Source organism: Myxine glutinosa, unplaced genomic scaffold, assembly GCF_964187855.1.
Source record: "Myxine glutinosa unplaced genomic scaffold, kmMyxGlut1.1 SCAFFOLD_2095, whole genome shotgun sequence".
NCBI classification, from domain to species: domain Eukaryota; kingdom Metazoa; phylum Chordata; class Myxini; order Myxiniformes; family Myxinidae; genus Myxine; species Myxine glutinosa.
In genome coordinates, this window is record NW_027618190.1 from 44,016 (window position 1) to 67,937 (window position 23,922).

The following is a 23,922-nucleotide window of genomic DNA, read 5'->3' on the forward strand; positions in this document are numbered from 1 at the left end:
AATGGAGACAATCTACTTTTGACCTTAATGGAGACCAGCTACTTATGACCTTAATGGAGACCATCTACTTATCACCTTAATGGAAACCATCTACTTATGACCTGAATGGAGACAATCTACTTTTGACCTTAATGGAGACCATCTACTTATGACCTTAATGGAGACAATCTACTTATGACCTCAATGGAGACAATCTACTTTTGACCTTAATGGAGACCAGCTACTTATGACCTTAATGGAGACACTCTACTTTTGACCATAGTGGCACATGGTCATAACTAAAGATCCTCCTTAAAAAGCGAATGCCTTTTTAAAATCTGGCACAAACACCATCGAGAAGGCGGATCATAAATGAAAGGGAGCGCCAGAGGTCTGGCACAAACACTCTCTGAAACTTCCCAGATATTCATATCTGTTCAGCAGACGTGAAGGGCTCTTTCTTCTATCGTTAAAGGGTGTCGGCGTTAGGTTTCTCCGTGCAAAACGAGAGACGAAAGGCAAGTTCTAACAAGATGTAGAGTGTTTGCAGTGCGGACAGTTTTAGAACGATATTGAAAGCATTTTTGTTTGGCGAGCCACTAATATCCAATTCTCGTCGGATGGATTCCAAATGTGCTTACCAAGAAGGTGTGTGTGTGTCTGTGTGTGTGTGTGTATTGTGTGTGTGTGTGTGTGTGTGTGTGTGGTATGTGTGTGTGTGTGGTATGTGTGTGTGTGTGTGGTATGTGTGGTATGTGTGTGTGGTGTGTGTGTGTGTGTGTGTGTGTGTGTGTGTGTGTGTGTGTGTGTGTGTGTGTGTGTGTGTGTGTGTGTGTGTGTGTGTGTGTGTGTTAGACGACTCCTTGTTCGAGTACATCCGTAGTTCCCCAAGTTACTTACCTAAAATCTTCACTCACGATGACACTTCTTCATGTTTTGGGTCTTTTCATCATCATTCATGGTAAGATTTCATTCAATTTTTAAACACATAAGTATATACAATTTGTTAGAAAATATTTTTTCTTCCTAAATATTTTATATTACTTCAAAGTTTTATTTGATTTTTTTTTTTTTTAGGAATTTATTGGATTATTGTGAATTTGTTGTTTCTCAAACGTTTTGAAAGTTCCACTTTCTTAATTCTGGGATGTTGAAATTTGGATTAAATTTCATTTCTATCGCTCAAGCCCATATTCACAACCTGTGTGTTACTTGCTGTTATGGAAACATCATTTTGATGAAGTATTGCATATGCATAACATACTGCTTGTCTAGCATTTTTGTGTTATCTCGTTATCCTTTTCTTTCTTTTTATTATTGTTATTTTCTTGGAGTGATGTGAGGTTCATGATGAAACTTGTACACATATCACATTCAGGACAAATCCATAAGTATACTTCGACATTAATTTACTATTAGGGTATTTGTAGATCACAACAGACAAATACATAGTTTATCAGTTTCTTTTGATAGATATAGTAGTAGATAGTTTCTGTAGATATATATTCTATAGAATATAGTATAGTTGTGTGTGTTGTGTTGCTTTTTGGGAAAAGTATAGAATAATACTTTTATTTTACTGGCACAATTATTCTGATGGAAAGTTGAGATCGATGAGACTATGACTTCATTTACATTACATATGCGTGTTTCATGTTGTTTTGAAAGTTGTTCATTTTAAAGTTGTTCTTTTTGTGCGTTTCATGCTATGTATTCTAATTCCCTCCTATCCAGGGTATTTTGTTCTTGTATGTCATGTTTTGTTTGCTCTCCCTTCATCTCGTCTGTTTTGTTCGAAAATATTCTTTCCATGCATGTACACCTTTACAAAGTACACCTTTACACCTGTACAAAGTACACCTTTCTCCGATGTACATATTGGTATGGTCACGCATCCTCAGCAAAATGTGACAATGTCTGGTATGTTTGTTGTGAAATTTTATGCACTGGGAATGGTGAGGAATGTTTTGAGATGGTGGGAGATTTGGTTCGAAGTTTTGTGGGTTATTCTGATTTTTGTCATTTTCGTTTGCCAAAGCTCTGTCAATGCTGTGTGTAGGTATGTGGTATGTGTGTGTAAATATTCTTTCCATGCATGTACACCTTTACAAAGTACACCTTTACACCTGTACAAAGTACACCTTTCTCCGATGTACATATTGGTATGGTCACACATCCTCAGCAAAATGTGACAATGTCTGGTATGTTTGTTGTGAAATTTTATGCACTGGGAATGGTGAGGAATGTTTTGAGATGGTGGGAGATTTGGTTCGAAGTTTTGTGGGTTATTCTGATTTTTGTCATTTTCGTTTGCCAAAGCTCTGTCAGTGCTGTGTGTCGGGCAAACGTTAAGCATCTGGAACTCCCATTCCAATCCCAGTAATAAAATCCATAAATACCTCGAGGTCTGCCCCTTGTGAGCAGAGAGACATCTCAAACACACTTTAAGGTAGACATTTTTGATGAAGTCAAACACCTCTCAACTAATCTGTGCATGAGTATGCTCTGTTGTCCTATTTTGGTGAGGATTTTACTTTTGTTTTACATTGTCATTGGTTATTTGGAAGTTTGAACTTTGGCGTTTCTTGGATTGTTTGAACCTGTACATGACTCAGCCAAACTTTGACGTCATAGTCGCTGATACCTTTATTATAGAGGCAGACAGTCTTGGCTCACTCATAGGTTTTCGAGAGATATTTGACCGTCAAGTCAGCCAGCAACTCAACCGGTTAAGTAGTAGGACACATAAAATTCTACAATTTAGGGAGATCATGATTTAGGGAAGAAATGTTCAGTCTTCACGGTGGTCGTTGTGCACCCTAGAGGAACCTTGCTTGGTTGTAGTGAGGGGTATGGGGGAGTGTTGGTTGGGGTGGGAGTTGGGGTGAGTTCATGTAAACTGAAGTTCTCAGCTACGAATCTTCGATTTCGCAAGCAACAAACAGGGTGAAAACATAAGCTCTGCATACCTTTGGTGGAGGAAGTAACGAGAGCGTCCATAGGACACCTTCCCATGCGCAGTCTTGAGAAAAAGGACGTGGGAAGCATCTTTTCAACTCTTCTTTTACGTTTCCGAGCATGATCTAACTTAGCTTTGTACAACAGAACTTTGAATAACAGACATGATGGCAACCTTACGAAGTCGATGGGTCAAACAGAACACTCCAGAGCTTAACCTTCTGCCAACCTTTATTGGAGAAACTGACGATTTTGAAACGATCTTGGAGAAAGATACACTAAACAGAGCGTTTGGGCAAAGTTAGCTCTGTCGTTGCATCATTGGGCCCTGTGATTTTGTCTGAATCTCAGTGTTACTCCGCCCTCAGAGAGCACGGCAAATTTGATTGGTTGAGATAGAGCACATTTTTGCCGAAGTATTGCTAAACTGAGGGTTCTTGTAAGTGAAAACAAGGCGATTTGTGTTCTACAGCACAGATTCTGAACCGCCGGTCTGCAGAAAGAAAGGTACCGATCCGTGGAGTAATGCCAGAAAAAAATATTTATTTTTACTGCTACTCACCTGCTAGTGACGCCTGACAAATCTATATAATGTGAAATTGCGCAACGAGGGTTTGAGTACAAGGCATTGGAACGAGGGTGAATGAGCCAGGATGCTTCTCGCATGGGGAGATAGCTCCATACTAACGTACACTTCTTTATCTTGCTAGCCCTACAGTCATGGCCGCCGAGAGCCAGAATAGGCCCCAGGGCAATACTAAGTGTCAGGCCTCCTTCATCTGGCCCTCCTTCATCTGGGGCTCCTTCATCTGGCCCTCCTTCATCTGGCCCTCCTTCATCTGGGCCTCCTTCATCTGGGCCTCCTTCATCTGGCCCTCCTTCATCTGGGCTCCTTCATCTGGCCCTCCTTCATCTGGCCCTCCTTCATCTGGCCGTCCTTCATCCTGGCCCTCCTTCATCTGGCCCTCCTTCATCTGGCCCTCCTTCATCTGGCCCTCCTTCATCTGGCCCTCCTTCATCTGGGCTCCTTCATCTGGCCCTCCATCTGGCCCTCCTTCATCTGGGCTCCTTCATCTGGCCCTCCTTCATCTGGCCCTCCTTCATCTGGGCCTCCTTCATCTGGGCTCCATCTGGCCCTCATTCATCTGGGCCTGCTTTGTATGGGCCTCCTTCATATGGTCCTCCTTCATCCCCATCACAAAATTTTCCCATCAACCTATACTGAGGTTTTCGTATTTTAGTTTTCAGAAATAAATGCCATGTTGAACCCATAAAGGGACACAATCGTGCTCAATACGTGTATGCAAATGGGTTTAAATTGACGTATTACAATGTTGAATACGGAGGTAACTTATGAAGGCTTGCTTGTAATTGGTGGAGAAAAGCCCATGACAAAAAAGCATTTCTGGGTTCTGGGCGACAAACAAGTATATCCAGCACTATGTGTGTTAAGTGGTTAAGGTAAATTGAGTTGTTATTCCTACATGCAGATTCGTTTCTTAGCTCATTTTATTCGGATGTGGTTTGGCCAACATCCTGTGCTCATTTACGTCGTCACATAAGTGTTCCCACAGTAGTTTATTTTACGAGGGGGGATGTTACAAAATATAGCTGCTCCTGGTGTTTTATCGTCACAAACAATCATTATATGAAACAAAACAAGCGTTACGCCTCGGTCCCCCGTCGGGGAAGTGATGTGAGTTGGCAAAATTGAAGACGCAGAAAACATGCTATGATATGATATTTCGCTCACAAGGTTCAGACATACATGGAGGCGGCCATCTTGGATTTTGACGTGGCGACCCAATTTTCTATAGCTTTCTTCCTTATGCCTAGATACACCCACACACCAGATTAGAAGTTGGTACATCGCTTATTTTTCAAGATATTCCGCTCACAAGGTTCAGACGTACATGGCGGCGGCCATATTGGATTTTGACGTGGCGACCCAATTTTCTATAGCTTTCTTCCTTATGCCTAGATACACCCACACACCAGATTAGAAGTTGGTACTTCGCTTATTTTTCAAGATATTTCGCTCACAAGATTCAGACATATATATGGTGGTGGCCATCTTGGATTTTGACGTGGCGACCCAATTTTAAACAGCGTCCTTCCTTGTGCCTAGATACACCCACACGCCAGATTAGAAGTTGGTACTTCGCTTATTTTTCAAGATATTCATCTCACAAGGTTCAGACATACATGGCATCAGACATACATGGCGGCGGCCATCTTGGATTTTGACGTGGCGACCCAATTTTCAATAGCGTTCTTCCTTATGCCTAGATACACCCACACACCAGATTAGAAGTTGGTACTTCGCTTATTTTTCAAGATATTCATCTCACAAGGTTCAGACATACATGGCATCAGACATACATGGCATCAGACATACATGGCGGCGGCCATCTTGGATTTTGACGTGGGTTGCACCCACACACCAAATTCGAATGCGGTCCTTCGCTTACGCACGCATGCACGCCCGCACGCACACACGCACGGACGGACGGACGGACAAACCAGAGTCCCCCTTTCGCTCCGCTGTGCGACGGGGGACAATTACGGGCCCATGTTGGGGTGGTTGGTACTTCGGCCCTGGGGTGGTTGTACACCCTGCCCTGCTCTCCCGTCCCATTCTCGGTGCCTCTGTCCCTACTATTAATAAGTTCTAATTTGTCTCCCTTGACGAAAGAAGAGCATCACAATTTATACATAGATGGTGGTGACTCGCCTCTTGACCTTTCCAGGTAAGGCGCACATCAGATGTTCCTCTAAGCACGCGCACAAGCTTACATAGCCTCATTTACATTTACACTTTCTGCTTTCCTTGCTCCTCCTTATTAGCCCATCCAATGCACACAGCAGGAGATGGAGGTGTGTGTGTGTGTGTGTGTGTGTGTGTGTGTGTGTGTGTGTGTGTGTGTGTGTGTGTGTGTGTGTGTGTGTGTGTGTGTGTGTGAACTAGCCGTAACTAGGGTCCAGGCCGTAACTTTCTACCATTTGAATTTTGTCATCACATTTTCACCAAAGCCTTATTATGATAATGCATAGAAGGAAAATTCATGATTTTGTCAAAAGGTCAAAGGTCAGCATCACATAAAAACATCAATTTTCATCCATTTGACCTGAAATTTCAATTTACCATCTGAGTTTTGTCATAAAATTTTCAACAAAATTTTATTATGAGAATATGGAGAAGGCAAATTAATAATTTGGTCAAAAGGTCAAAAGTCAGCGTCACATAAAATGGTTAATTTTCATCTGATTGACCTGAAATTTTAAGAATTTGCATATTGGGTCACTGAATTGGTTCACCAATCAAAAGCTACAAGCAGATTGTTTTCTTTTAGATCAAAAGGTCAAAGGTCAAGGTCGCATAAAATCACCAATTTGCACCTGATTAACCTGAAATGTTAAGAATTTGCATAATGGGTCACAGAAGTGGTTCACCAATCTCTGAAACCGCTCAATAGAAAAAATTGAAACAAGGTTCATTGTCAAGTACTCCCCATGGGGAATAAGATATGTTAATGATGATGTCATTAGTGCCTTCATTATGATGTCATATTTCAAGAAGTACAACGCTTGATCTGATCAGCATGAAAATAAATATTTTCTCTGCAACTGTTAGCCTGATGGACACTAAATTTTGACCATAGGAGGGCCTTCTCCACGAATTTTTTTAATGATAATTATGATGTCATAGGTCATGTCGTACAGGCTCCATCTTGGAAAAAAAATCGAAAAGGTTGCACCTCCATATCTCCAAAACCGCTGCATGGAAAAAAAATTAAAACGTGGCTAATTGTAAAGAACGCCAAAAATTAAAACATGGTTCATTGTAAGAACGCCGCATGGCGAATACGTGTTGTTAACGATGATGTCATTGGTGCCTTAATTATGATGTCATAATTTGACAGGGACAATGCTTTGTCTGATCAGTTTGAAATTTATTGAGCGTGATCTACACAACAATTATATTAGAGAATATAAATTTATGATGACATTGCTCACGTGGTCTGGCAGCCATATTGGAACAAAGATACATACAGATACATTCAAAGTACACCGCCCCCATGCCAAATATATAAATATCCTCCAGCGCGGCATTGCCGGGGCGCCTAGGGTGCCCGGCGATACGACCGTGCAGCTCATAGAGACTGTATTTGGAGGGAGAGATGCACAATAATTGATTGATTAATTGCATAATTAAAATCAATAAATAATAATCATAAAATATTTTCTTAATCAATTGGCTAATAGCATACTGAAACCACCAGTGCTTCATCCGAAGCTGTAACCTTCTGAAAATTAATTAAATAAGTCGTTAATCGGAAAAATTAAATAATTAATTGATTAATCAATAAATAGTTAATCGATTAATTGATTAATCAATAAATCAAAAATATCCTTTATAGCCGCATTACTTGGTCACTGTCGTGTCCAAATATCAGCTTCCTAGCTCAAACGGTGCCTGAGATATTGCCCAGATGAGACAGAAAATAAATAAATGATTAATAATGAAAATAAATAAATAATTATCATTTAAAATTTTTAAAATCAATTGGCTAATATAACACATAAACCACCACCATTTCATCCGAATCTGCAACTTTAAAAAAAATGAATTCATTAAGTCATTAATCGAATAATTAAACAACTAATCGATTAATTGATTAATCAACAAATCAAAATAGCCTTTAGCCACATCACTTGGTCACTGTATTGTCCAAATATTAGCTTCCTAGCTCAAAAGGTGCCTGAGATATTGCCCAGATGAGAAAGGAAATAAGTACTTAATAAATCGATAATAATTAAGTAATTGATCAATTAATTGATTAATCAAAAAACCAAAAAATAATTATCAATTATATCAATAATAATTAAATTTTTTTTTTTTTTTACAGATTCAGATGAAACGGTGGTGGTTTAGGTATTCAATTAGACAATTGATTAATTATTTAATTATTTTATGATGATTATTTATGTATTTTCATTATAAATCATTTATTTATTTTCTTTCTCATCTGGCCAATATCTCAGGCACCTTTTTTTTTCATTCCCCCCCCCCCCCCCCCCCTTTTCATACAAGATCGGGGCTCGTGAAAGCTAATTTTGAGCTAGGAAGCTGATATTTGGACATGACAATGACCAAGTGATTTGGCTGTAAAGGCTAATTTTGATTTATTGATTAATCAATTAATCTATAAATTATTTAATTATTCGATTAATGACTTCATTAATTAATTTTTTTAACTTACAGATTTGGATGAAACGGTGATGGTTTAGGTATTATATAAGCCAATTGATAAATTGTTTAATTATTTTATGATTATTATTTATTTATTTTCATTATTAATAATTTATTTCTTTCTCATCTGGGCACTATCTCAGGCACCTTTTGAGCGAGGAAGCTAATATTTGGACACGATAGTGACTATGTGGCTATAAAGGATATTTTTTGATTTATTGATTAAACAATTAATCGATTAATTTATATTTATTTATTGATTAATAAATTAATTATTTGATTTTTTCGATTAATGACTTATTCTTTCGATTAATTCGATTAATGACTTATCCTCCGTCGTGCGAAGTCCTTCCTTTGCACACCTGAGCTCCTCACCACATACAAGGCTTTCATCCGCAGCTCAATGGAATACTGCTCTCCCCTCTGGGCTGGTGCTCCTGCCTCACACCTAGCTCGTCTTCACGCTGTTGAAACCAAAGCATTCAGAATCATTGGAATCTCCCGCGATGAAGCTAACTCCAAGGGCCTCTCACTCACTCACCGCAGGCAGGTTGGTGGTCTTTCCGTCTTCTACCGACTCCTCTCTGGCCTTGCCCCCCCCCCCCCCCCCCCAGCTCTCTCTGGGCTCTGTCCCGCAAATATTCCTACAGGTCGCACAAGATCTGCCTGCAACCCTCTTATGGTCAAACTGCCAAAATCAAGACTCTCTGCTCACCTTCACTCCTTCATTCCTCTTTTCTCCCGCCTCTGGAACAAACTCCCTCACTCTCTTCAATCCCACTCCACCCTCCAGGTCTTTAAAACAGCTGTTCACCACCATCTCTTATCTTCCCCCATCCAAAACCTTGATCTTTTCTACCCCCGCTAATTTCACCCCAATTCCACTTTTTTGAAATACCAACTTCTGTCCTGGAAATCCTTGGTGTCCTTGTGTTTTATACTTCTCCCTCCCCCCCCCCCCCCCCCCCTTCCCACGCCTCCTCCCCCCAAGCCCTCTCTCTCTTCCACACATCTCCCTGCTCTCAAATGTTATGTTTGTGTGCTTCCCCTTCTCTCCCCATCTTGTCTTCCGCTCCCTCTTTTTATATATTTTGTTTGTCTGGTTGATTTGTTTGTGAAGTACATGTTAGCTCTTTCACGAGCCTCGATTCAGTATACAAAAAAAAAAAAAAAAATTTCATTAATTTTCTAAAAGTTATAGCTTCGAATGAAGCACTGGTAGTTTAGGTATGCTATTAGCCAATTGATTAAGAAAATATTTTATGATCATTGTTTATTGATTTTAATTATGCAATTGATCAATCAATTATTGTACACCTCTCCCACCCAATACAGTCTCTATGGTGTGCACGGCGGTATCTCCAGAGGAGCCCTGGCAATGCCGCGCTGGAGGATATTTAATTATTTGGCATGGGAGTTAGAGGGGTCAATATATGGTTGAACCCCAAACAAATTGATACAAAAGGTTTTTCAATGGATTATGGTACCATTGGGCATGCTAAATAACATACTAAAAATCTAGTAACATCTGACTTCCGGAAAGGGGTCATTTTCAAGATGGCGTCCAAGATGGCCGCCAGGAGCTTAAAATGACCATATTGAAGGAGCCGTGCTCCCACGTCGATCGGAAGAATGGACGCGACAAAAAGCTGGAATTCGTCCGAGTTGCTTTATTCAAACAAAACAGCTCAGGTACTCTCCAAAAGCCCGTTTATCGGGCAGCAATATATATACACACATTATCCCGGAGCGTTTGCCCGGGAACGGCGAGAGGGGGCGTGGCCGGGCGTCCTGGCCACGGCCTGGCAAGTCGAGGGCGGGCGTGGCCGGGCGTGCCCGGGCATGCCCGGGCGTCCCGGCCGAGGCCTGGCAAGTTGAGCGCGGGCCTGCCCGGGCGTCCTGGACGAGCCCGGCATGGTGAGCGCTCCGTGTCCTTGGTAGGTGCAAGGCGATTGTGAAAACCCAGCGGTAGCCGCTACAATATCTCAATTATTATTCAACCTAGAAAGGTGGTTTTGGTGTCTAACCCTAGGTTTTAGGGCCCAAGGAATCCAATTGAATCAATAAAATTACCATCAGTTAATTATTTATTGACAAGTCCAAGATGGCATCCCAAGGTGACATCCTGATCCACTAAAATGGCTCTGTCGAATAGTAGTCAACCTAGAGAGATTTTTTCAGTGTGTATACCTAGGTTTAAGGCACCCAGGAAATCATCAAAATTACTTAAATAAGCACAAAGTAATCAGGTAATCCAGTAAGCCAGGTTTACCAGCCCAATTAGGCATTTGTTGTCTTTTACAGTTAGTCACTATTCATCGTCATCCTCCGACTCACCAGCTAATGAACCAAGTGTGTGTTTCAGATTGGAGATAAGAGTGTAATGTGTCTACACCACTGCCACCTGTGACTCCCGTCCACAGTATTCAGTGATCATTACAGACAAAGGTTTGTACAAAGCTTGAGAGGTTATGCCAAGGGACAGACTATTTTATATTGGGGAGGGGGGGGGGGGGGGGGACTGAAAAATCTGACAAACAATTTATTTTCATCTCAAAAGGAATAAGTATATTATTTGGTACATGTATGCATAAACAAAATCCTTATTTTTTTAGACATTTCCAAAAGAAATGTGCACTTGTAATGCTCCAGACAGTCTCTTGAAGGTCATTCATTGTAACTGCTCCACTGCCTGCAAGACACTCCACTGCTCTTGTAGACAATATGGACTACCATGTACTACTGCCTGTGGACCGTGCCAACTTGAAGAATGTGACAATCCACATAACAAGTTTCTTCCAGAGGAGTCGGAGGATGACGATGAATAGCGACTAACTGTATAAGACAACAAATGCCTAATTGGGCTGGTAAACCTGGCTTACTGGATTACCTGATTACTTTGTGCTTATTTAAGTAATTTTGATGATTTCCTGGGTGCTTTAAACCTAGGTATACACACTGAAAAAATCTCTCTAGGTTGACTACTATTCGACAGAGCCATTTTAGTGGATCAGGATGTCACCTTGGGATGCCATCTTGGACTTGTCAATAAATAATTAACTGATGGTAATTTTATTGATTCAATTGGATTCCTTGGGCCCTAAAACCTAGGGTTAGACACCAAAACCACCTTTCTAGGTTGAATAATAATTGAGATATGGCCATTTTAAGCTCCCGGCGGCCATCTTGGACGCCATCTTGAAAATGACCCCTTTCCGGAAGTCAGATGTTACTAGATTTTTAGTATGTTATTTAGCATGCCCAATGGTACCAGAATCCATTGAAAAACCTTTTGTATCAATTGTTTTGGGGTTAGGTGAGTTTTTTTCGTATATTGACCCTACTAAGTGTACTTTGAATGTATCTGTACTTGTTTTCATTATTTTTGAACATATGAAAGAAGAAGAAGAAGACGTCTAATTACAAACGGATGCGGACAGGCTTCGCACTTTCAGATGCTTTATAGTTAGTTCTTAATATTAGTATGTTGGTCTCATCTAATCATATTAACTCCCATGCTCTTCTCGGCGTTATTGATTAGGTGTGTCGTGTGTCGTTGGTTGGTTGCTTTCTTCATATGCGAGTTTCATAAGGTGGAACAAAGTCCTCCCAGGTCTCAAAGTATCCCCTTTCGTGTGTAGGTGTGTTATAGAATTGAGTCTAACAGCGGCGTAGTCGGTCTTGTTTGATACTTTAGTTGAAGAAGATAGTATGACCTGGGTAGGGATACCAGTTAGCAAAATAATGGAAATATTAATATTTTTGAAGTACTCTAAGTCTCTAAGCTGTCTGTCACCATGGAAGTAGAGAGATTGCATTGAGACACTGGATTATTGTACACCGCTCCTTTCCTATGCCATCTCCAGGCCCTGCATGACGTCATCGCTGGGCACCGAAGAGGGCCCGGCAATGACGTGCACTGAAAGGGAGTACTCAGTTTTCACTCCGGTTTCTTTCTTGTTTGTTTGTTTTCTTGTTTGTTTGTTTATTTGTTTGTCTGGGCGATATCTCAGCCATCCTTTGAGCTCAGAAGCTGAAATTTTGGCACAATAGTGACAAAGTGATTTGGCTGTAAAGGATATTTTTGATTTATTGATTAATTAATTAATCGATTAACTATTTAATTATTCGATTAATGACTTAATTTTAAAAATTTAAGTTACAGATTCGAATGAAACAGTGGTGGTTTAGGTATTCTATTAGTCAATTGATTAATTATTTAATTATTTTATGATTATTATTTATTTGTTTTCATTATTAATCATTTATTTATTTTCTTTCTTATCTGAGCAATATCTTAGGCACCTTTTGAGTTAGGAAGCTGATATTTGGACACGACCATGACCAAGTGATTTGGCTGAAAAGGCTATTTTTGATTTATTAATTAATCGATTAATTATTTCTTGATTAATCGATTAATTATTTAATTTATTCGATTAATGAGTTGTTTAATTAATTTTCAAAAATTTATAGCTTCGGATGAAGCACTGGTGGTTTAGGTATGCTATTAGCCAATTGATTAAGAAAATATTGTATGATCATTATTTGTTGATGTTAACTTTGCAATTAATCAATCAATTATTATACACCTCTCCCTCCCAATACAGTCTCGATGAGCTGCATGGCGGTATTGCCAGGCGCTAGTGGCGCCCCGGCAATGCCACGCTGGAGGATATTTATTTATTTGGTATGGGGCAGTGTACTTTGAATATATCTGTACTTGTTCTATATGTTTCGAGTCAACAATGAACCAACCATACACCACTTCAATCCAGTAACTTTGCAGTCACGACAAAGGGATTGCAGTGTTACGATTATATTTACTCTATTATTATAATTAACTTATATTATAATATAATTATATTATATTTATTATTATTATTATAATTAACATTATTATTATTATTACAAAAACGATACTACTGTAATAAAACACCTGGGCTAATTTGTCTGAAGTGACCTAAAGGTGAGGCATGAAGCCTAAGTGTCGTACTGTGTCGATGGAAGACCAGTAACATCTATGCTTTCGATATTTGATGGTCATTTTAACAATCGGTTTGGTTGTGTTTCACACTGAATGAAAAAGGTAATGGTAGAGCATGGCGATTGTGATATATGACAGGTTCAACGATATGTTTGGCCTGAACTGCATATAAATCAAAATGGCGGTGTGTGGAGTCAGCCGTCATGCGCCGTAATGACATCACAGATGTTTGATCTGTCTTTTGTCTGATGTGTCTGATTTGTCTGATGTCTGTTTTGATGTAATCACATCACATCACCCCTGTCATGTGAGCAGTTCCTCAGCTCTGATTGGTGTACATTTGTGAGGGACAAACATACATACATACATATATACATACATACACACATACATACATATGTTACGTGGTCCCCTCGGTGAATACCTGGTCTCGGTGACCCCCGGACCGTGAGAGGAACTTCGCCAGAAAGTTGTATTATATATGCGCTTTCGCCACGCAATCCATATGAATTCCACCCAAGAGACAACTGATGTTCAAGGATATATTCAATGGTAATGATACCATACAATTTCAATGATACAACCACGGAGATTTTCCCCGAGCAATCAACAACAAACAACCATCAACAATTCCCAATCCACAATCAATTCCCTATATGATTAAGATGGCCATCTTATATATGTGTGTCCCCGTTGGTACTCACGACCCCCTTTTGGTCTCTGTCCCGCACAATGTCTCTGGGCCCCTCCTGACCAAGATGATGGTCGGCGTCGCCGCACTCGGGCGGTTGAACGAACCCCGGGTGGACGTGTTTCCACCGGGCCGGTATCGTACCAGGCACCACGGCTGCAGCCCCTCGTGGCCACGCGAAGCGGGTACGGGAAAGCAAGCCAAAAGCCCCACGCCACTTGCAAGGCGTGTTAGGCCCCAACGTGCGACCCGTACGCGTCTTTTTAGACGGTGTCGCGAACGGTGCCAAACGCTGGGTCGGTGCACGGCCACACGACAGTTTGACGTCCACCGGGCAGGTATCCGTCCCGGTAATTCCTCTCGCCAGACGGGCTCGGGAACGCCGCTTTTCCACACGGCTCAATCAATCCCACCTTTCGTCGGAGCGGGGCGAGGAAGAGGAATCCCCGTCGCTTTTCTTCCTCGTGTCTTTTCCTCTTCCGTTTCCTGTCTCTTTTTCAGAAGGGCTCCTGACCCTCCAACCACAACAACCCTTAATCTACTACACATTGATCAGCAAAGACCTGAATGGTAATTCACATACATTCACATAAATATGTAACACATACAAACACTGTTATAGACGGCCTTGCCCCACAGGCTACGCCATATAAAACGAGGTGTATGTGTGTTTTGAGATAAACCTTATCCATATAATTTAATAAACAGGAATAAATTCCAGCGTGGTTATTCCTGCGTATTAGACAGCTGAACAGTTTATTTGTGTGTATTATATATATATATATATATACAGGGGGCTGCAAAAGTAGGTATACAGTAAGGATTATACCAGTATTATAATAGTGGTGCTAGGATTCATTTAATACTAGAATTCATTTAATTCATTAAAATCATTATTACCGTTTTTAATATTTTTATTTTCGTAATTTTTTCTATAATACATCTATTATTTGCAGGTGAAGTGGAAATTTAAATAAAGACCTTTGTGCCAGAGTGTGCATGGGTGTCCACACTCGACTAGTGGAGTGTGTGAATGCCGGGGGCAAACAGCTTGAACATTTGAGGGATTAATATGTTTATTATTGATATGTTTATTATTGATATCTTATTATTGATATGCTTGTATAATCAATAAAATACTTTTTGTGCGCACGTTTTGTTTTTCATTACTGTATACCTACTTTTGCAGCCCCCTGTATATATATATATATATATATATATATATATATATATATATATATATATATATATATATATATATATATATACATATATATATATATATATACATATATATATATATATATACATATATATATATATATATATACATATATATATATATATATATATATATATATATATACATATATATATATATATATATATATATATATATATATATATATATATATATATATATATATATATATATATATATATATATATATATATATATATATATATATATATATACATATATATATATATATCTATATATATATATATACATATATATATATATATATACATATATACATATATATATATATATACATATATACATATATATATATATATATATATGTATATATATATACAGAGGGCTGTATATATATGGTAATGTATATATATGGTAAATAAATAAATAAATAAATATATATATATATATATATATATATATATATATATATATATATATATATATATATATATATATATATAACCAAACTCAATCTTGTCTCTCATCCATAATTGGAAGAAATAACCAATCAGCTCTCACCTAATCAATTGCCCAAGGTGGCTCGGATTTTCAACTGAATTAACTCTCATGCTCTTTCTTCTAAGGGTAATTGATTAGGTCAGAACTGATTGGTTAGTCCCTACAAATATGGGGGTGAGAAATGTGATTGGGTTTTGTTAGTTATATGTTAACTACTATTGGCACTCCATGGATGTGGTACATGCTTGGGAGCCTCATTGATGTTGTACTGCAGACACCCCCCCCCCCCCCCCCACCTCCATTGCCCTGCCCCCCTGAGAAATTCAACTCCACCTCTATTGTATCATCCCCTAAATTCCCTGAATTATTATTTTTTCGTTGAATCATGAAAGTGAAATAATTTTCCTGAATCTATTGTCTCAATGATCTTCCCTCCCAGACATCCAGTGGCCTCATGGTATAATTGAGTCAGCATTCTCATGGATTCCCCAATTTTTTTCTGTCCAAGATTCCATTGAAGCTTGTCATGTTTTCCAATGGGGCCAAAATGTGTAACAGAACATTTTAAGATATTAACAATGGCCGTGAATATTATAATGAAAACAGTGTCTGCAGAATTTGCTCCTATTGTCACTTTTCCTGCTTTATTCCAGGCGTCCATTGCCAGCGTTCACGCAGACAGGTGGACCAACTGGGCAACATGGTACAGCATAAGTTGGGTGGTGGCCGCTGGACGGCACGTTTTGATTACATCAACTACGGCTGCTACTGTGGCCTAGGTGGATGTGGCCAACCATTGGATGGAATTGACCGGTATTAACTTGACGATATTATTTTCTTGGAGATTTTACACAATTCCGAACACTTGCAGTTCTTACATGAACAACAATGAATTATTTGCTTGATGCAAGTCCAAAAAAATGGCTTCTGTTGTAAAACTTGTAACCATTTTAGTGGCATTATTAGTTGCCAAATCGAAGATTTTTCAAGTATATTGCTTGGTCTTGTGCGTTATTACTTGGCAAAAAAAAATTTTTGGACAAGTATTCATCACTCCGGTTCATCACTCCGGTTTGTGAGTGTACATATGTTTGTCTGTCCGCTCACTTACACTTGCCCATAGGTCACAATTTTAAACCGATCTTCACAAAACTTCACCAAACAGTAGAGATCGTGGTCCGACAAAATCCTATATATTTTTGAGGTCAAAAGGTCAGCATAGGCCAAAGGTCAACCACCTTTTCCAAAATTCTAAAATTCTCAATTTTCATCTGATTGACTTGAAATTTGAATAGGATTTACATATCAGGTAACTGATTTCAACCACCAACTATTTTTGGAACATAGGTCACAAGGTAAACATAGGCCAAAGGTCAACAACTTTTTCGAAATTTCCAAAATCCTCAATTTCCATCCGATCGACTTGAAATTTGAATAGGATTTACATATCAGGTAACTGAATTCAACCACCAAACCATTTTTTAGGTCATTGTCGGCCAAAAGATCAACATGGCCAAAGGTCAACAACCTTTTCTAAAATCCTCAATTTTCATCTGATTGACTTGAAATTTGAATTGGATTTTCATATCAGCTTACTGAATTCAACGATCAATTATATTTGAGGTTAACATAGGCCAAAGGTCAACATAGGTCAAATTTCTAAAATTGTCAATTTTCATCTGATTAACTTAAACTTTGAAAACGATTTGCATATCAGGTCACTGAATTGAACCACCAATTATTTTTTATGCCAAAAGGATGCTCCACTGAGTGCCATTCTACTTTGTTTCTCTTTTGCCAAGTGTCACTCTATGAGTTATTTTTCATTCTGTCTGTTTGTCTGTCTGTCTGTTTGTCTGTCTGTTTGTCTGTCAATCACCCACAATTTTACACAATTGTGTAAAATTCAGTCACAAGTCACAATCACAAGTCACAATTTTCATCTGACTTTCATGAAACTTCACCAACGGCAGAGTTGATCATAAGGAAGAATCCTCTTGATTTTGAGGTCAAAGGTCATCTTCAGGTCTAATTTCTAAAATTGTCATTTTTCATCTGATTGACCTGTAAGCTGAACAGCATTTGCACATTGAGTCACTAAATTGGGAAACTATCTATTTTTTGACCTATGTTGATGTTGATCAACATAGGTCAAAATGTTGACCTATGTTGTTTTTGACCTATGTTGGCGAGGGATGATGACGTCATTGGTCACGTGGTTCGGTCGCCATCTTGGAAAAACCAAAAAACTTTGCACCTCTATATCACTGAAAGTTCTGAATAGAAAAAATTGAGCCATGGCTCATTGTAAAGAACTCTCCATGGGGAATAAAATATGTTAATGATGATGTCATAGGTGCCTCCATTATGACGTCGTAATTCGACAATTACAAAACTTCATCCAATCAAGATGAAATTTATTGAGCATAATCTAGGAATAAATTAGTTTAGAAAAAAAATAATGATGACGCCATTGGTCACGTGGTTCGGCCGCCATATTTGTTTTAACACAAAATCCTTAAAAAACACTGAAAATACATCCTGGTGAGGGTTTGCAATCTCTGATTGCTCTTTCTTGTTTGGTTCTGTTTTACAGATGCTGTCAAATTCATGATGAATGCTACGGCAACATTAGTACAATGAATACTTCATGCCGCTGGTATCACTCTCCACACTTGACCATGTACACCTGGAGTTTTGATTCCAAGAAGAATATAGTTTGTGGTATGTGTGGCTTATTTGCAGGTTTTGGCAGATTCTTCTTTTACCATGATCAAATTTCTGATCAGTGAAAAATAGTCAAGTTCTAACTGGAATATTGAAGTTCAACATATGTCGCTTTTTAATTTAAAGATTAAAAAAAATTAAACCATGTAAATTGGTGAATTCACAGTTTGATTGTTGTGATGTATCATGTTCTGCAGGAGATAAACCTCACACTTGCTTGCGGGAGATTTGTGACTGTGACAAAACGGTAGTGGAGTGCATCATGGGAAAAGAATATCACGCCAATTTAAAGAATACCGACCGCATCCGTAACTGTCTACATTTTCATCCATTTTGATTTTTTTTTTTGACTACGTTTTCTGTATGCATGTGATGCATTGTTAAACAATATATGAATACACCAGCTGCTTACTGTTGGGTTATGGAAACAAGGAAATACTTTAAATCACATTCAAATGAAATACTGCGCTCTGCTTGCAAGTGATTCCCTCACCCCTACTGCTTTTGAGAAACAAAATTGTAAACAAAAATAAATAAATAAAGAAAGAGCACAACTGAATCTACAGGTTGAGTTTTAAGCCCCAGGAGTATTAACATATTACAGTACTAACAGTAATACATAATAAGAGAAGTAATCGACCATAGAAAACAGTCAATTTGTGTTTGTCTGTCCCCCTAGTTATAATGGAAGGATTTAAAGGCCAATCTTTTAACATGAATGTGTGTTCACTCCTGTCTATTTTTGAGGATAAAACAAACTCGAAAACACATTTTTCATAAAAGAGTAATTATGTCTCTTCTATTGGAATTGTAATAACTAGGGCATGCCCGTACTATATCTATATCTAAAATTATATCCCCCCCCTCTATTTACATGAAATGGTTTGGTCCATGAAATGTTTTGGTGTATTCGCAACGCCAAAGCGAACGGCGAACGCTTTACATGAAATGGTTTGGTCCATGAAATGTTTTGGTCCATTCGCAACGCCAAAGCGAACGGCGAACGGCTTGCGAGTACAGTGACAATCCCCCCCCCCCCCCCTCTATTTACATGAAATGGTTTTAATTAGTTTTAAAACATAGTTTAACGCCAACATATGGCATGCCCGTACCCGTACTATCCGTAATGGCGCACGCTCTCACAGGAGCTCCGGAAGGTCGCATATCGCAGGAAAGCGAAAGAATCGCAAATTAGTTTTAATTAGTTTTAAAACATCGTTTAACGCCAACATAGCGCCAACATAGTTTGCCGACGGGAAATAAATGAATACGCTCTCAAATGTGCCATCCGAGGCAGAGTCTGTTCGCCACGTTCGGCACACGTGATAGCTCGCTGCTCTCTGATTGGTTGAATCGTTTTTTGGACATAGCTCGGTAACTACTTCTGCGATTAATTTAAAACCTTGAAAAGGCACATCCTCGGGTCCCCAGCAATATACCTGGCAAGTTTCAAGTATATCGGACCCGTGGTTGTCGAGAAACAGCGGTCACAGACAAACACACACACACACAGACACACAGACACACACACACACAGAGATTGCTGGAATTATAGATAGATAATAATAATAATACATTTATTTTATATAGCGCTTTTCAAGAAGCCCAAAGGCGCTTTGACAGAGTACAAAAACCAAGTGCAAAAAGACAAAAATAAATAGGTAAAGAATCAAAGCAAAAGGAAGGAGAAGGAGAAGAGATAGTCAGGGGTTAAATGCTGTGGGTTAAATGTTAAATGCAGTGTTGAACAGGTGGGTCTTGAGTGATGTTTTGAATGTGGTGAGTGAGGAGGAGTCTCTGATGGTGTGAGGTAGTGAGTTCCAGAGGGTGGGAGCAGCGATGGAGAAGGCCCTGTCCCCCCAGGATCTGAATTTGGTCTTGATGGGGGGGGGGGGGGCAGGAGGTTGGCGCCAGCAGAGCGGAGGTTGCGGGTGGGAGTGTGTCTGGAGAGGAGGTCAGTCAGGTAGGATGGGGCCAGGTTATGGAGGGCTTTGTAGGTCAAGAGGAGGATTTTGTACTGGATTCTCTGGGGGATGGGGAGCCAGTGAAGCTTATAAAGGACGGGGGTGATGTGGTCACGGGTCCGGGAATGGGTGAGTAGACGGGCGGCGGAGTTCTGAATGTATTGGAGTTTATTGATGATTATTGAGGGTGAACCATAGAGGAGGCTGTTGCAGTAGTCCAGACGGGAGGTGATGAAGGCGTGGATGAGGGTTTCTGCAGCCGTGGAGGAGAGGGATGGACGGAGATGGGCGATGTTTTTCAGGTGAAAGAAGGCTGTCTTTGTGATTTGTTTAGTGTATTTGTCGAAGGAGAGGGTTTGATCAAAGATGATGCCAAGATTCCGGATGTGAGGGGAGGCGGATACTGGGAAACCGTCAATGTTGAGGGCGAAGTTATGGGTGGAATTGGTGAGCGTTTTTGGGCCAATGATGATTATTTCAGATTTATCATAGTTAAGTTTGAGGAAGTTGATTTGAAGCCAGGATTTTATTTCAGTGATGCAGTTTGTCAGGATAGAGTGGGTGGCGGTCGAGATTGACTTGGTGGAGATGAAAAGCTGGATGTCATCGGCGAAGCAGTGGAATTGGAGACCATGATGGCAGATTAAGTGACCAAGGGGGGACAGGTACAGGATGAAGAGGAGGGGACCGAGAACTGAACCTTGGGGGAGGGGAGCAGTGGGGGATTTGCAGTTATTGATGGAGATGAACTGGCGTCTGTCAGAGAGGTAAGATTTGATCCAAGAGAGGGCAGTGCCGGTAATGTTAAAGGTGGTTTCAAGTCGGGTGAGGAGGATGGTGTGATTGATGGTGTCAAAGGCAGCGCTGAGGTCGAGGAGGATGAGAATGTTGAGGTTGCCGGCGTCAGAGGAGAGGAGAAGGTCGTTGGTGATTTTGAGGAGAGCAGTTTCAGTACTGTGGTTGGAGCGGAATCCGGATTGGAATGTTTCATACAGGTTATTGGCAGAGAGGTGATGTTTGAGTTGAGTGGCTACAGCGCGTTCCAAAACTTTTGACAGAAAGGGTAGGTTGGAGATGGGTCTGAAGTTATTTAGGGTGTCAGGGTTGAGTCCAGGTTTTTTCAGAATGGGGGTAACAGCAGCAATTTTGAGGGATGGTGGGACGATGCCTGTAGACAGGGAGGAGTTTATTGTTGCAGTGATAAGTGGAGAGAGAGCAGGAAGGGAGGCCTTGACAAAGCTGGAGGGTATGGGGTCCAGAGTGCAGGTGGCAGTTTTCATTCCTATAAGGAGTTCAGAGAGGTCAGTAGGGGAGACTGGGGAGAACTGAGACAGGGGTTGGCAGGATAAGGGGGGGGGGCAGGTGGTTTGAGGGGGAGCAGGTGCGGTGGTGGTTAAGCTGTTGTAGATGTTGTCAATTTTGCTTTGGAAGAATGAAAGGAAGGAGATGCAGTTGTCTACTGTGAATGACTGGGTGGTGGTGTCCAGGGGGCTGAGGAGTTTGTTTATTGTAGAGAAGAGTGCTTTTGGGTTTCCAGAGCCAGAGTGGATAATTTGAGAGTAGTAGGCAGAGCGGACGTGGGAGAGGGAGAGGGCATCTTTGTAGTGCTGCAGGTGGTCCTTGTAGGCTTGGGAGTGAATTGTGAGACCTGTTTTATTTCGGAGTCTTTCAAGTTGGCGAGCACGAGTTTTCATCAGGCGAAGTTCAGGGGTAAACCAGGGAGCAGAATGGGTGAAAGAAACTGTTTTGGTTTTTATAGGCGCAAGCTGGTCGAGGCAGAAGGAGAGAGTGTGGTTGTAGTAGTCACTGAGATCAGAAGGGGTGTGGAGGTCAACGAAGGGAGAAGTGGACATTTTTTCAGAGAGGGTGGATGAGAATGAGGTAGGTGAAAGAGAGTTTAGCTTACGGAAGTTGATAATGCGATAATGCCTTTGTGCTGGGGTGGGGATGTTGATGGTCATAGTGATGGCTAAGTGGTCAGAGAGGGTGAGGTCGGAGCTAGAGAGATGGTGCAAAATTAGTCCAGTAGAGCAGACAAGGTCGAGAATGTGACCACGGTTATGGGTAGGAAAGTTGACATGTTGAGTGAGGTTAAAGCAGGTGAGTAAATCAGTGAAGTCAGTGGTTATTGTGGAGTCAGTGGAGTCCATGTGGATATTGAAATCACCGAGGAGGAGGATTGAGGGGGAGAAGGAACAGAGCTGGGTCAGAAAGTAGGAGAAGTCAGACAGGAATGATGGGTGTGGTATGGGAGGGCGGTAGACGACTGCCATGACTGACTGTGTGTGACCAGAGAGTTTAAAAGCCAGGTGTTCAAATGATGGAGCAGATGAGATGGAGATGAGGCTGGTCTTGATGTCCTGTCAGTAAATTACGGCAATTCCACCACCTCGGCCCTCCGAGCGTGGTTTATTGATGTATGAATATCCATTGGGTGCAGTGACGTTGAGTGAGAAGTAGTCCAGAGGTTGTTGCCAGGTTTCAGTGAGACAGAGAAAGTCCAGTTTATTGTCCAGAATGTAGTCGTTCAGGATGTGGCTTTTGTTGTTGAGGGACCGGGTATTGAACAGAGTGAGCTTGATGTTGCTTTGTACGGTGGGGATGAACTCGGGTGATTTTGCCAGGGTTTGCAGACAGGAGGCGCGATCGTGTGCGTTGCTGTGGTGACGTAGTCGATGAGTGGGAGTGCGCTGAGTTGACCAGAGTACGGGAATGGAGTGACCTGTTTGTAAGTAAACAAACTTGCGACCGGAGCCTCTATGAATGTATCTGGGTCGTCGCAGGAGTCCGTGGAATTTGATTGCAGAGATGCATGATGGGGTGGAGTGAATGTTGAGCAGAAGAAGCCTTGCGGCGGAGTACCTTAGAGCCATGCCAGGCAGGAGCGAAGGGGACGAGGATGAGGCCAAGGCCGAGGACGAGCAGGCCTTGCCAGTGCGGGACGTGCAGGACGTGAAGGCCAAGGACGTGGAGGCCGGGCTCAACGACCGCAGCGGCAAACCAAGACAGGAAAGGCCGCAGCGGCAAACCAAGACAGGAAAGGCCGCAGCGGCAAACCAAGACAGGAAAGGCCGCAGCGGCAAACCAAGACAGGAAAGGCCGCAGCGGCAAACCAAGACAGGAAAGGCCGCAACGGCAAACCAAGACAGGAAAGGCCGCAGTGGCAAACGACCGCAGCCGCAAACCAAGACAGCAAAGGCCGCAGCAGCAAACCGGGTGTCTTGCTCACCCCGGCCTCGTGGTGTTCCAGTGGCAAACCGCCCTCGTGCACACGCAACCGCAGCCGCAAACAAGACAGCAAAGGGTAGGAGAGGCGTAAGACGCCCCGGGAGCGGGCCTGAGGCAACGGTGGAAGAGCCGGGCAGGCAAAGCCGGGAGCAGAGCCGGGACCGAGCAGAGAGCAGACCCAACGGCCAAAAAGCCACCACGACCACCAGAAAAGCAGACTATATACAATGACCCAGTCGGATAAGCGGCGAACAAATAACGCCAGCGTCCTCTCGCAGACCGGACCGGAACCGGAACCCCGGTTGTAGATGGTGGCTTGCAAACTGGGCCTCAAGGGTGGTGTACAGAAGCGATTTTTTAAAATAGCAATAAATACATGGCGCATGGGAGGTGAAATTCGCTGCACGTGATGTG

The 23,922-nt window shown here is 41.1% G+C and overlaps 2 protein-coding genes across 3 annotated transcripts in view; one reads left to right on the top strand and one right to left on the bottom strand.

Moving 5' to 3' along the window:
• The window catches only part of LOC137431075 (tubulin alpha-1A chain), a 57,109-nt gene that overhangs the window by 19,077 nt on the left and 14,110 nt on the right, over window positions 1-23,922 (bottom strand). The window contains exon 1 of one of the 2 annotated variants that reach the window (XM_078769327.1): window positions 2,949-3,249. The exons of the other annotated variant lie outside the window; for it this stretch is intronic. Within the exon in view, the coding sequence (XP_078625453.1) occupies window positions 2,949-3,059 (111 nt within the window). The 5' untranslated portion in view covers window positions 3,060-3,249. Of the gene's footprint in view, window positions 1-2,948; window positions 3,250-23,922 lie in introns of those variants that run through there. 2 annotated transcript variants of the gene reach the window in all.
• On the top strand, window positions 380-18,875 carry LOC137431076 (acidic phospholipase A2 PLA-2). Its single transcript, XM_078769328.1, has 5 exons — window positions 380-497; window positions 835-940; window positions 16,243-16,402; window positions 18,186-18,313; window positions 18,514-18,875. Exons 2-5 carry the CDS (start codon window positions 898-900, stop codon window positions 18,651-18,653), a joined length of 471 nt encoding a protein of 156 aa, XP_078625454.1. The 5' UTR covers window positions 380-497; window positions 835-897; the 3' UTR covers window positions 18,654-18,875.

What these genes read in the sequence shown, in the direction of transcription:
- LOC137431076 (XM_078769328.1), top strand. Translation starts at nt 898, where the DNA reads ATGACACTTCTTCATGTTTTGGGTCTTTTCATCATCATTCATG. An exon ending in TCTTTTCATCATCATTCATG is followed by an intron (nt 941 to 16,242) that starts GTAAGATTTCAT and finishes GCTTTATTCCAG; the next exon opens with GCGTCCATTGCCAGCGTTCA. An exon ending in CAAGAAGAATATAGTTTGTG is followed by an intron (nt 18,314 to 18,513) that starts GTATGTGTGGCT and finishes CATGTTCTGCAG; the next exon opens with GAGATAAACCTCACACTTGC.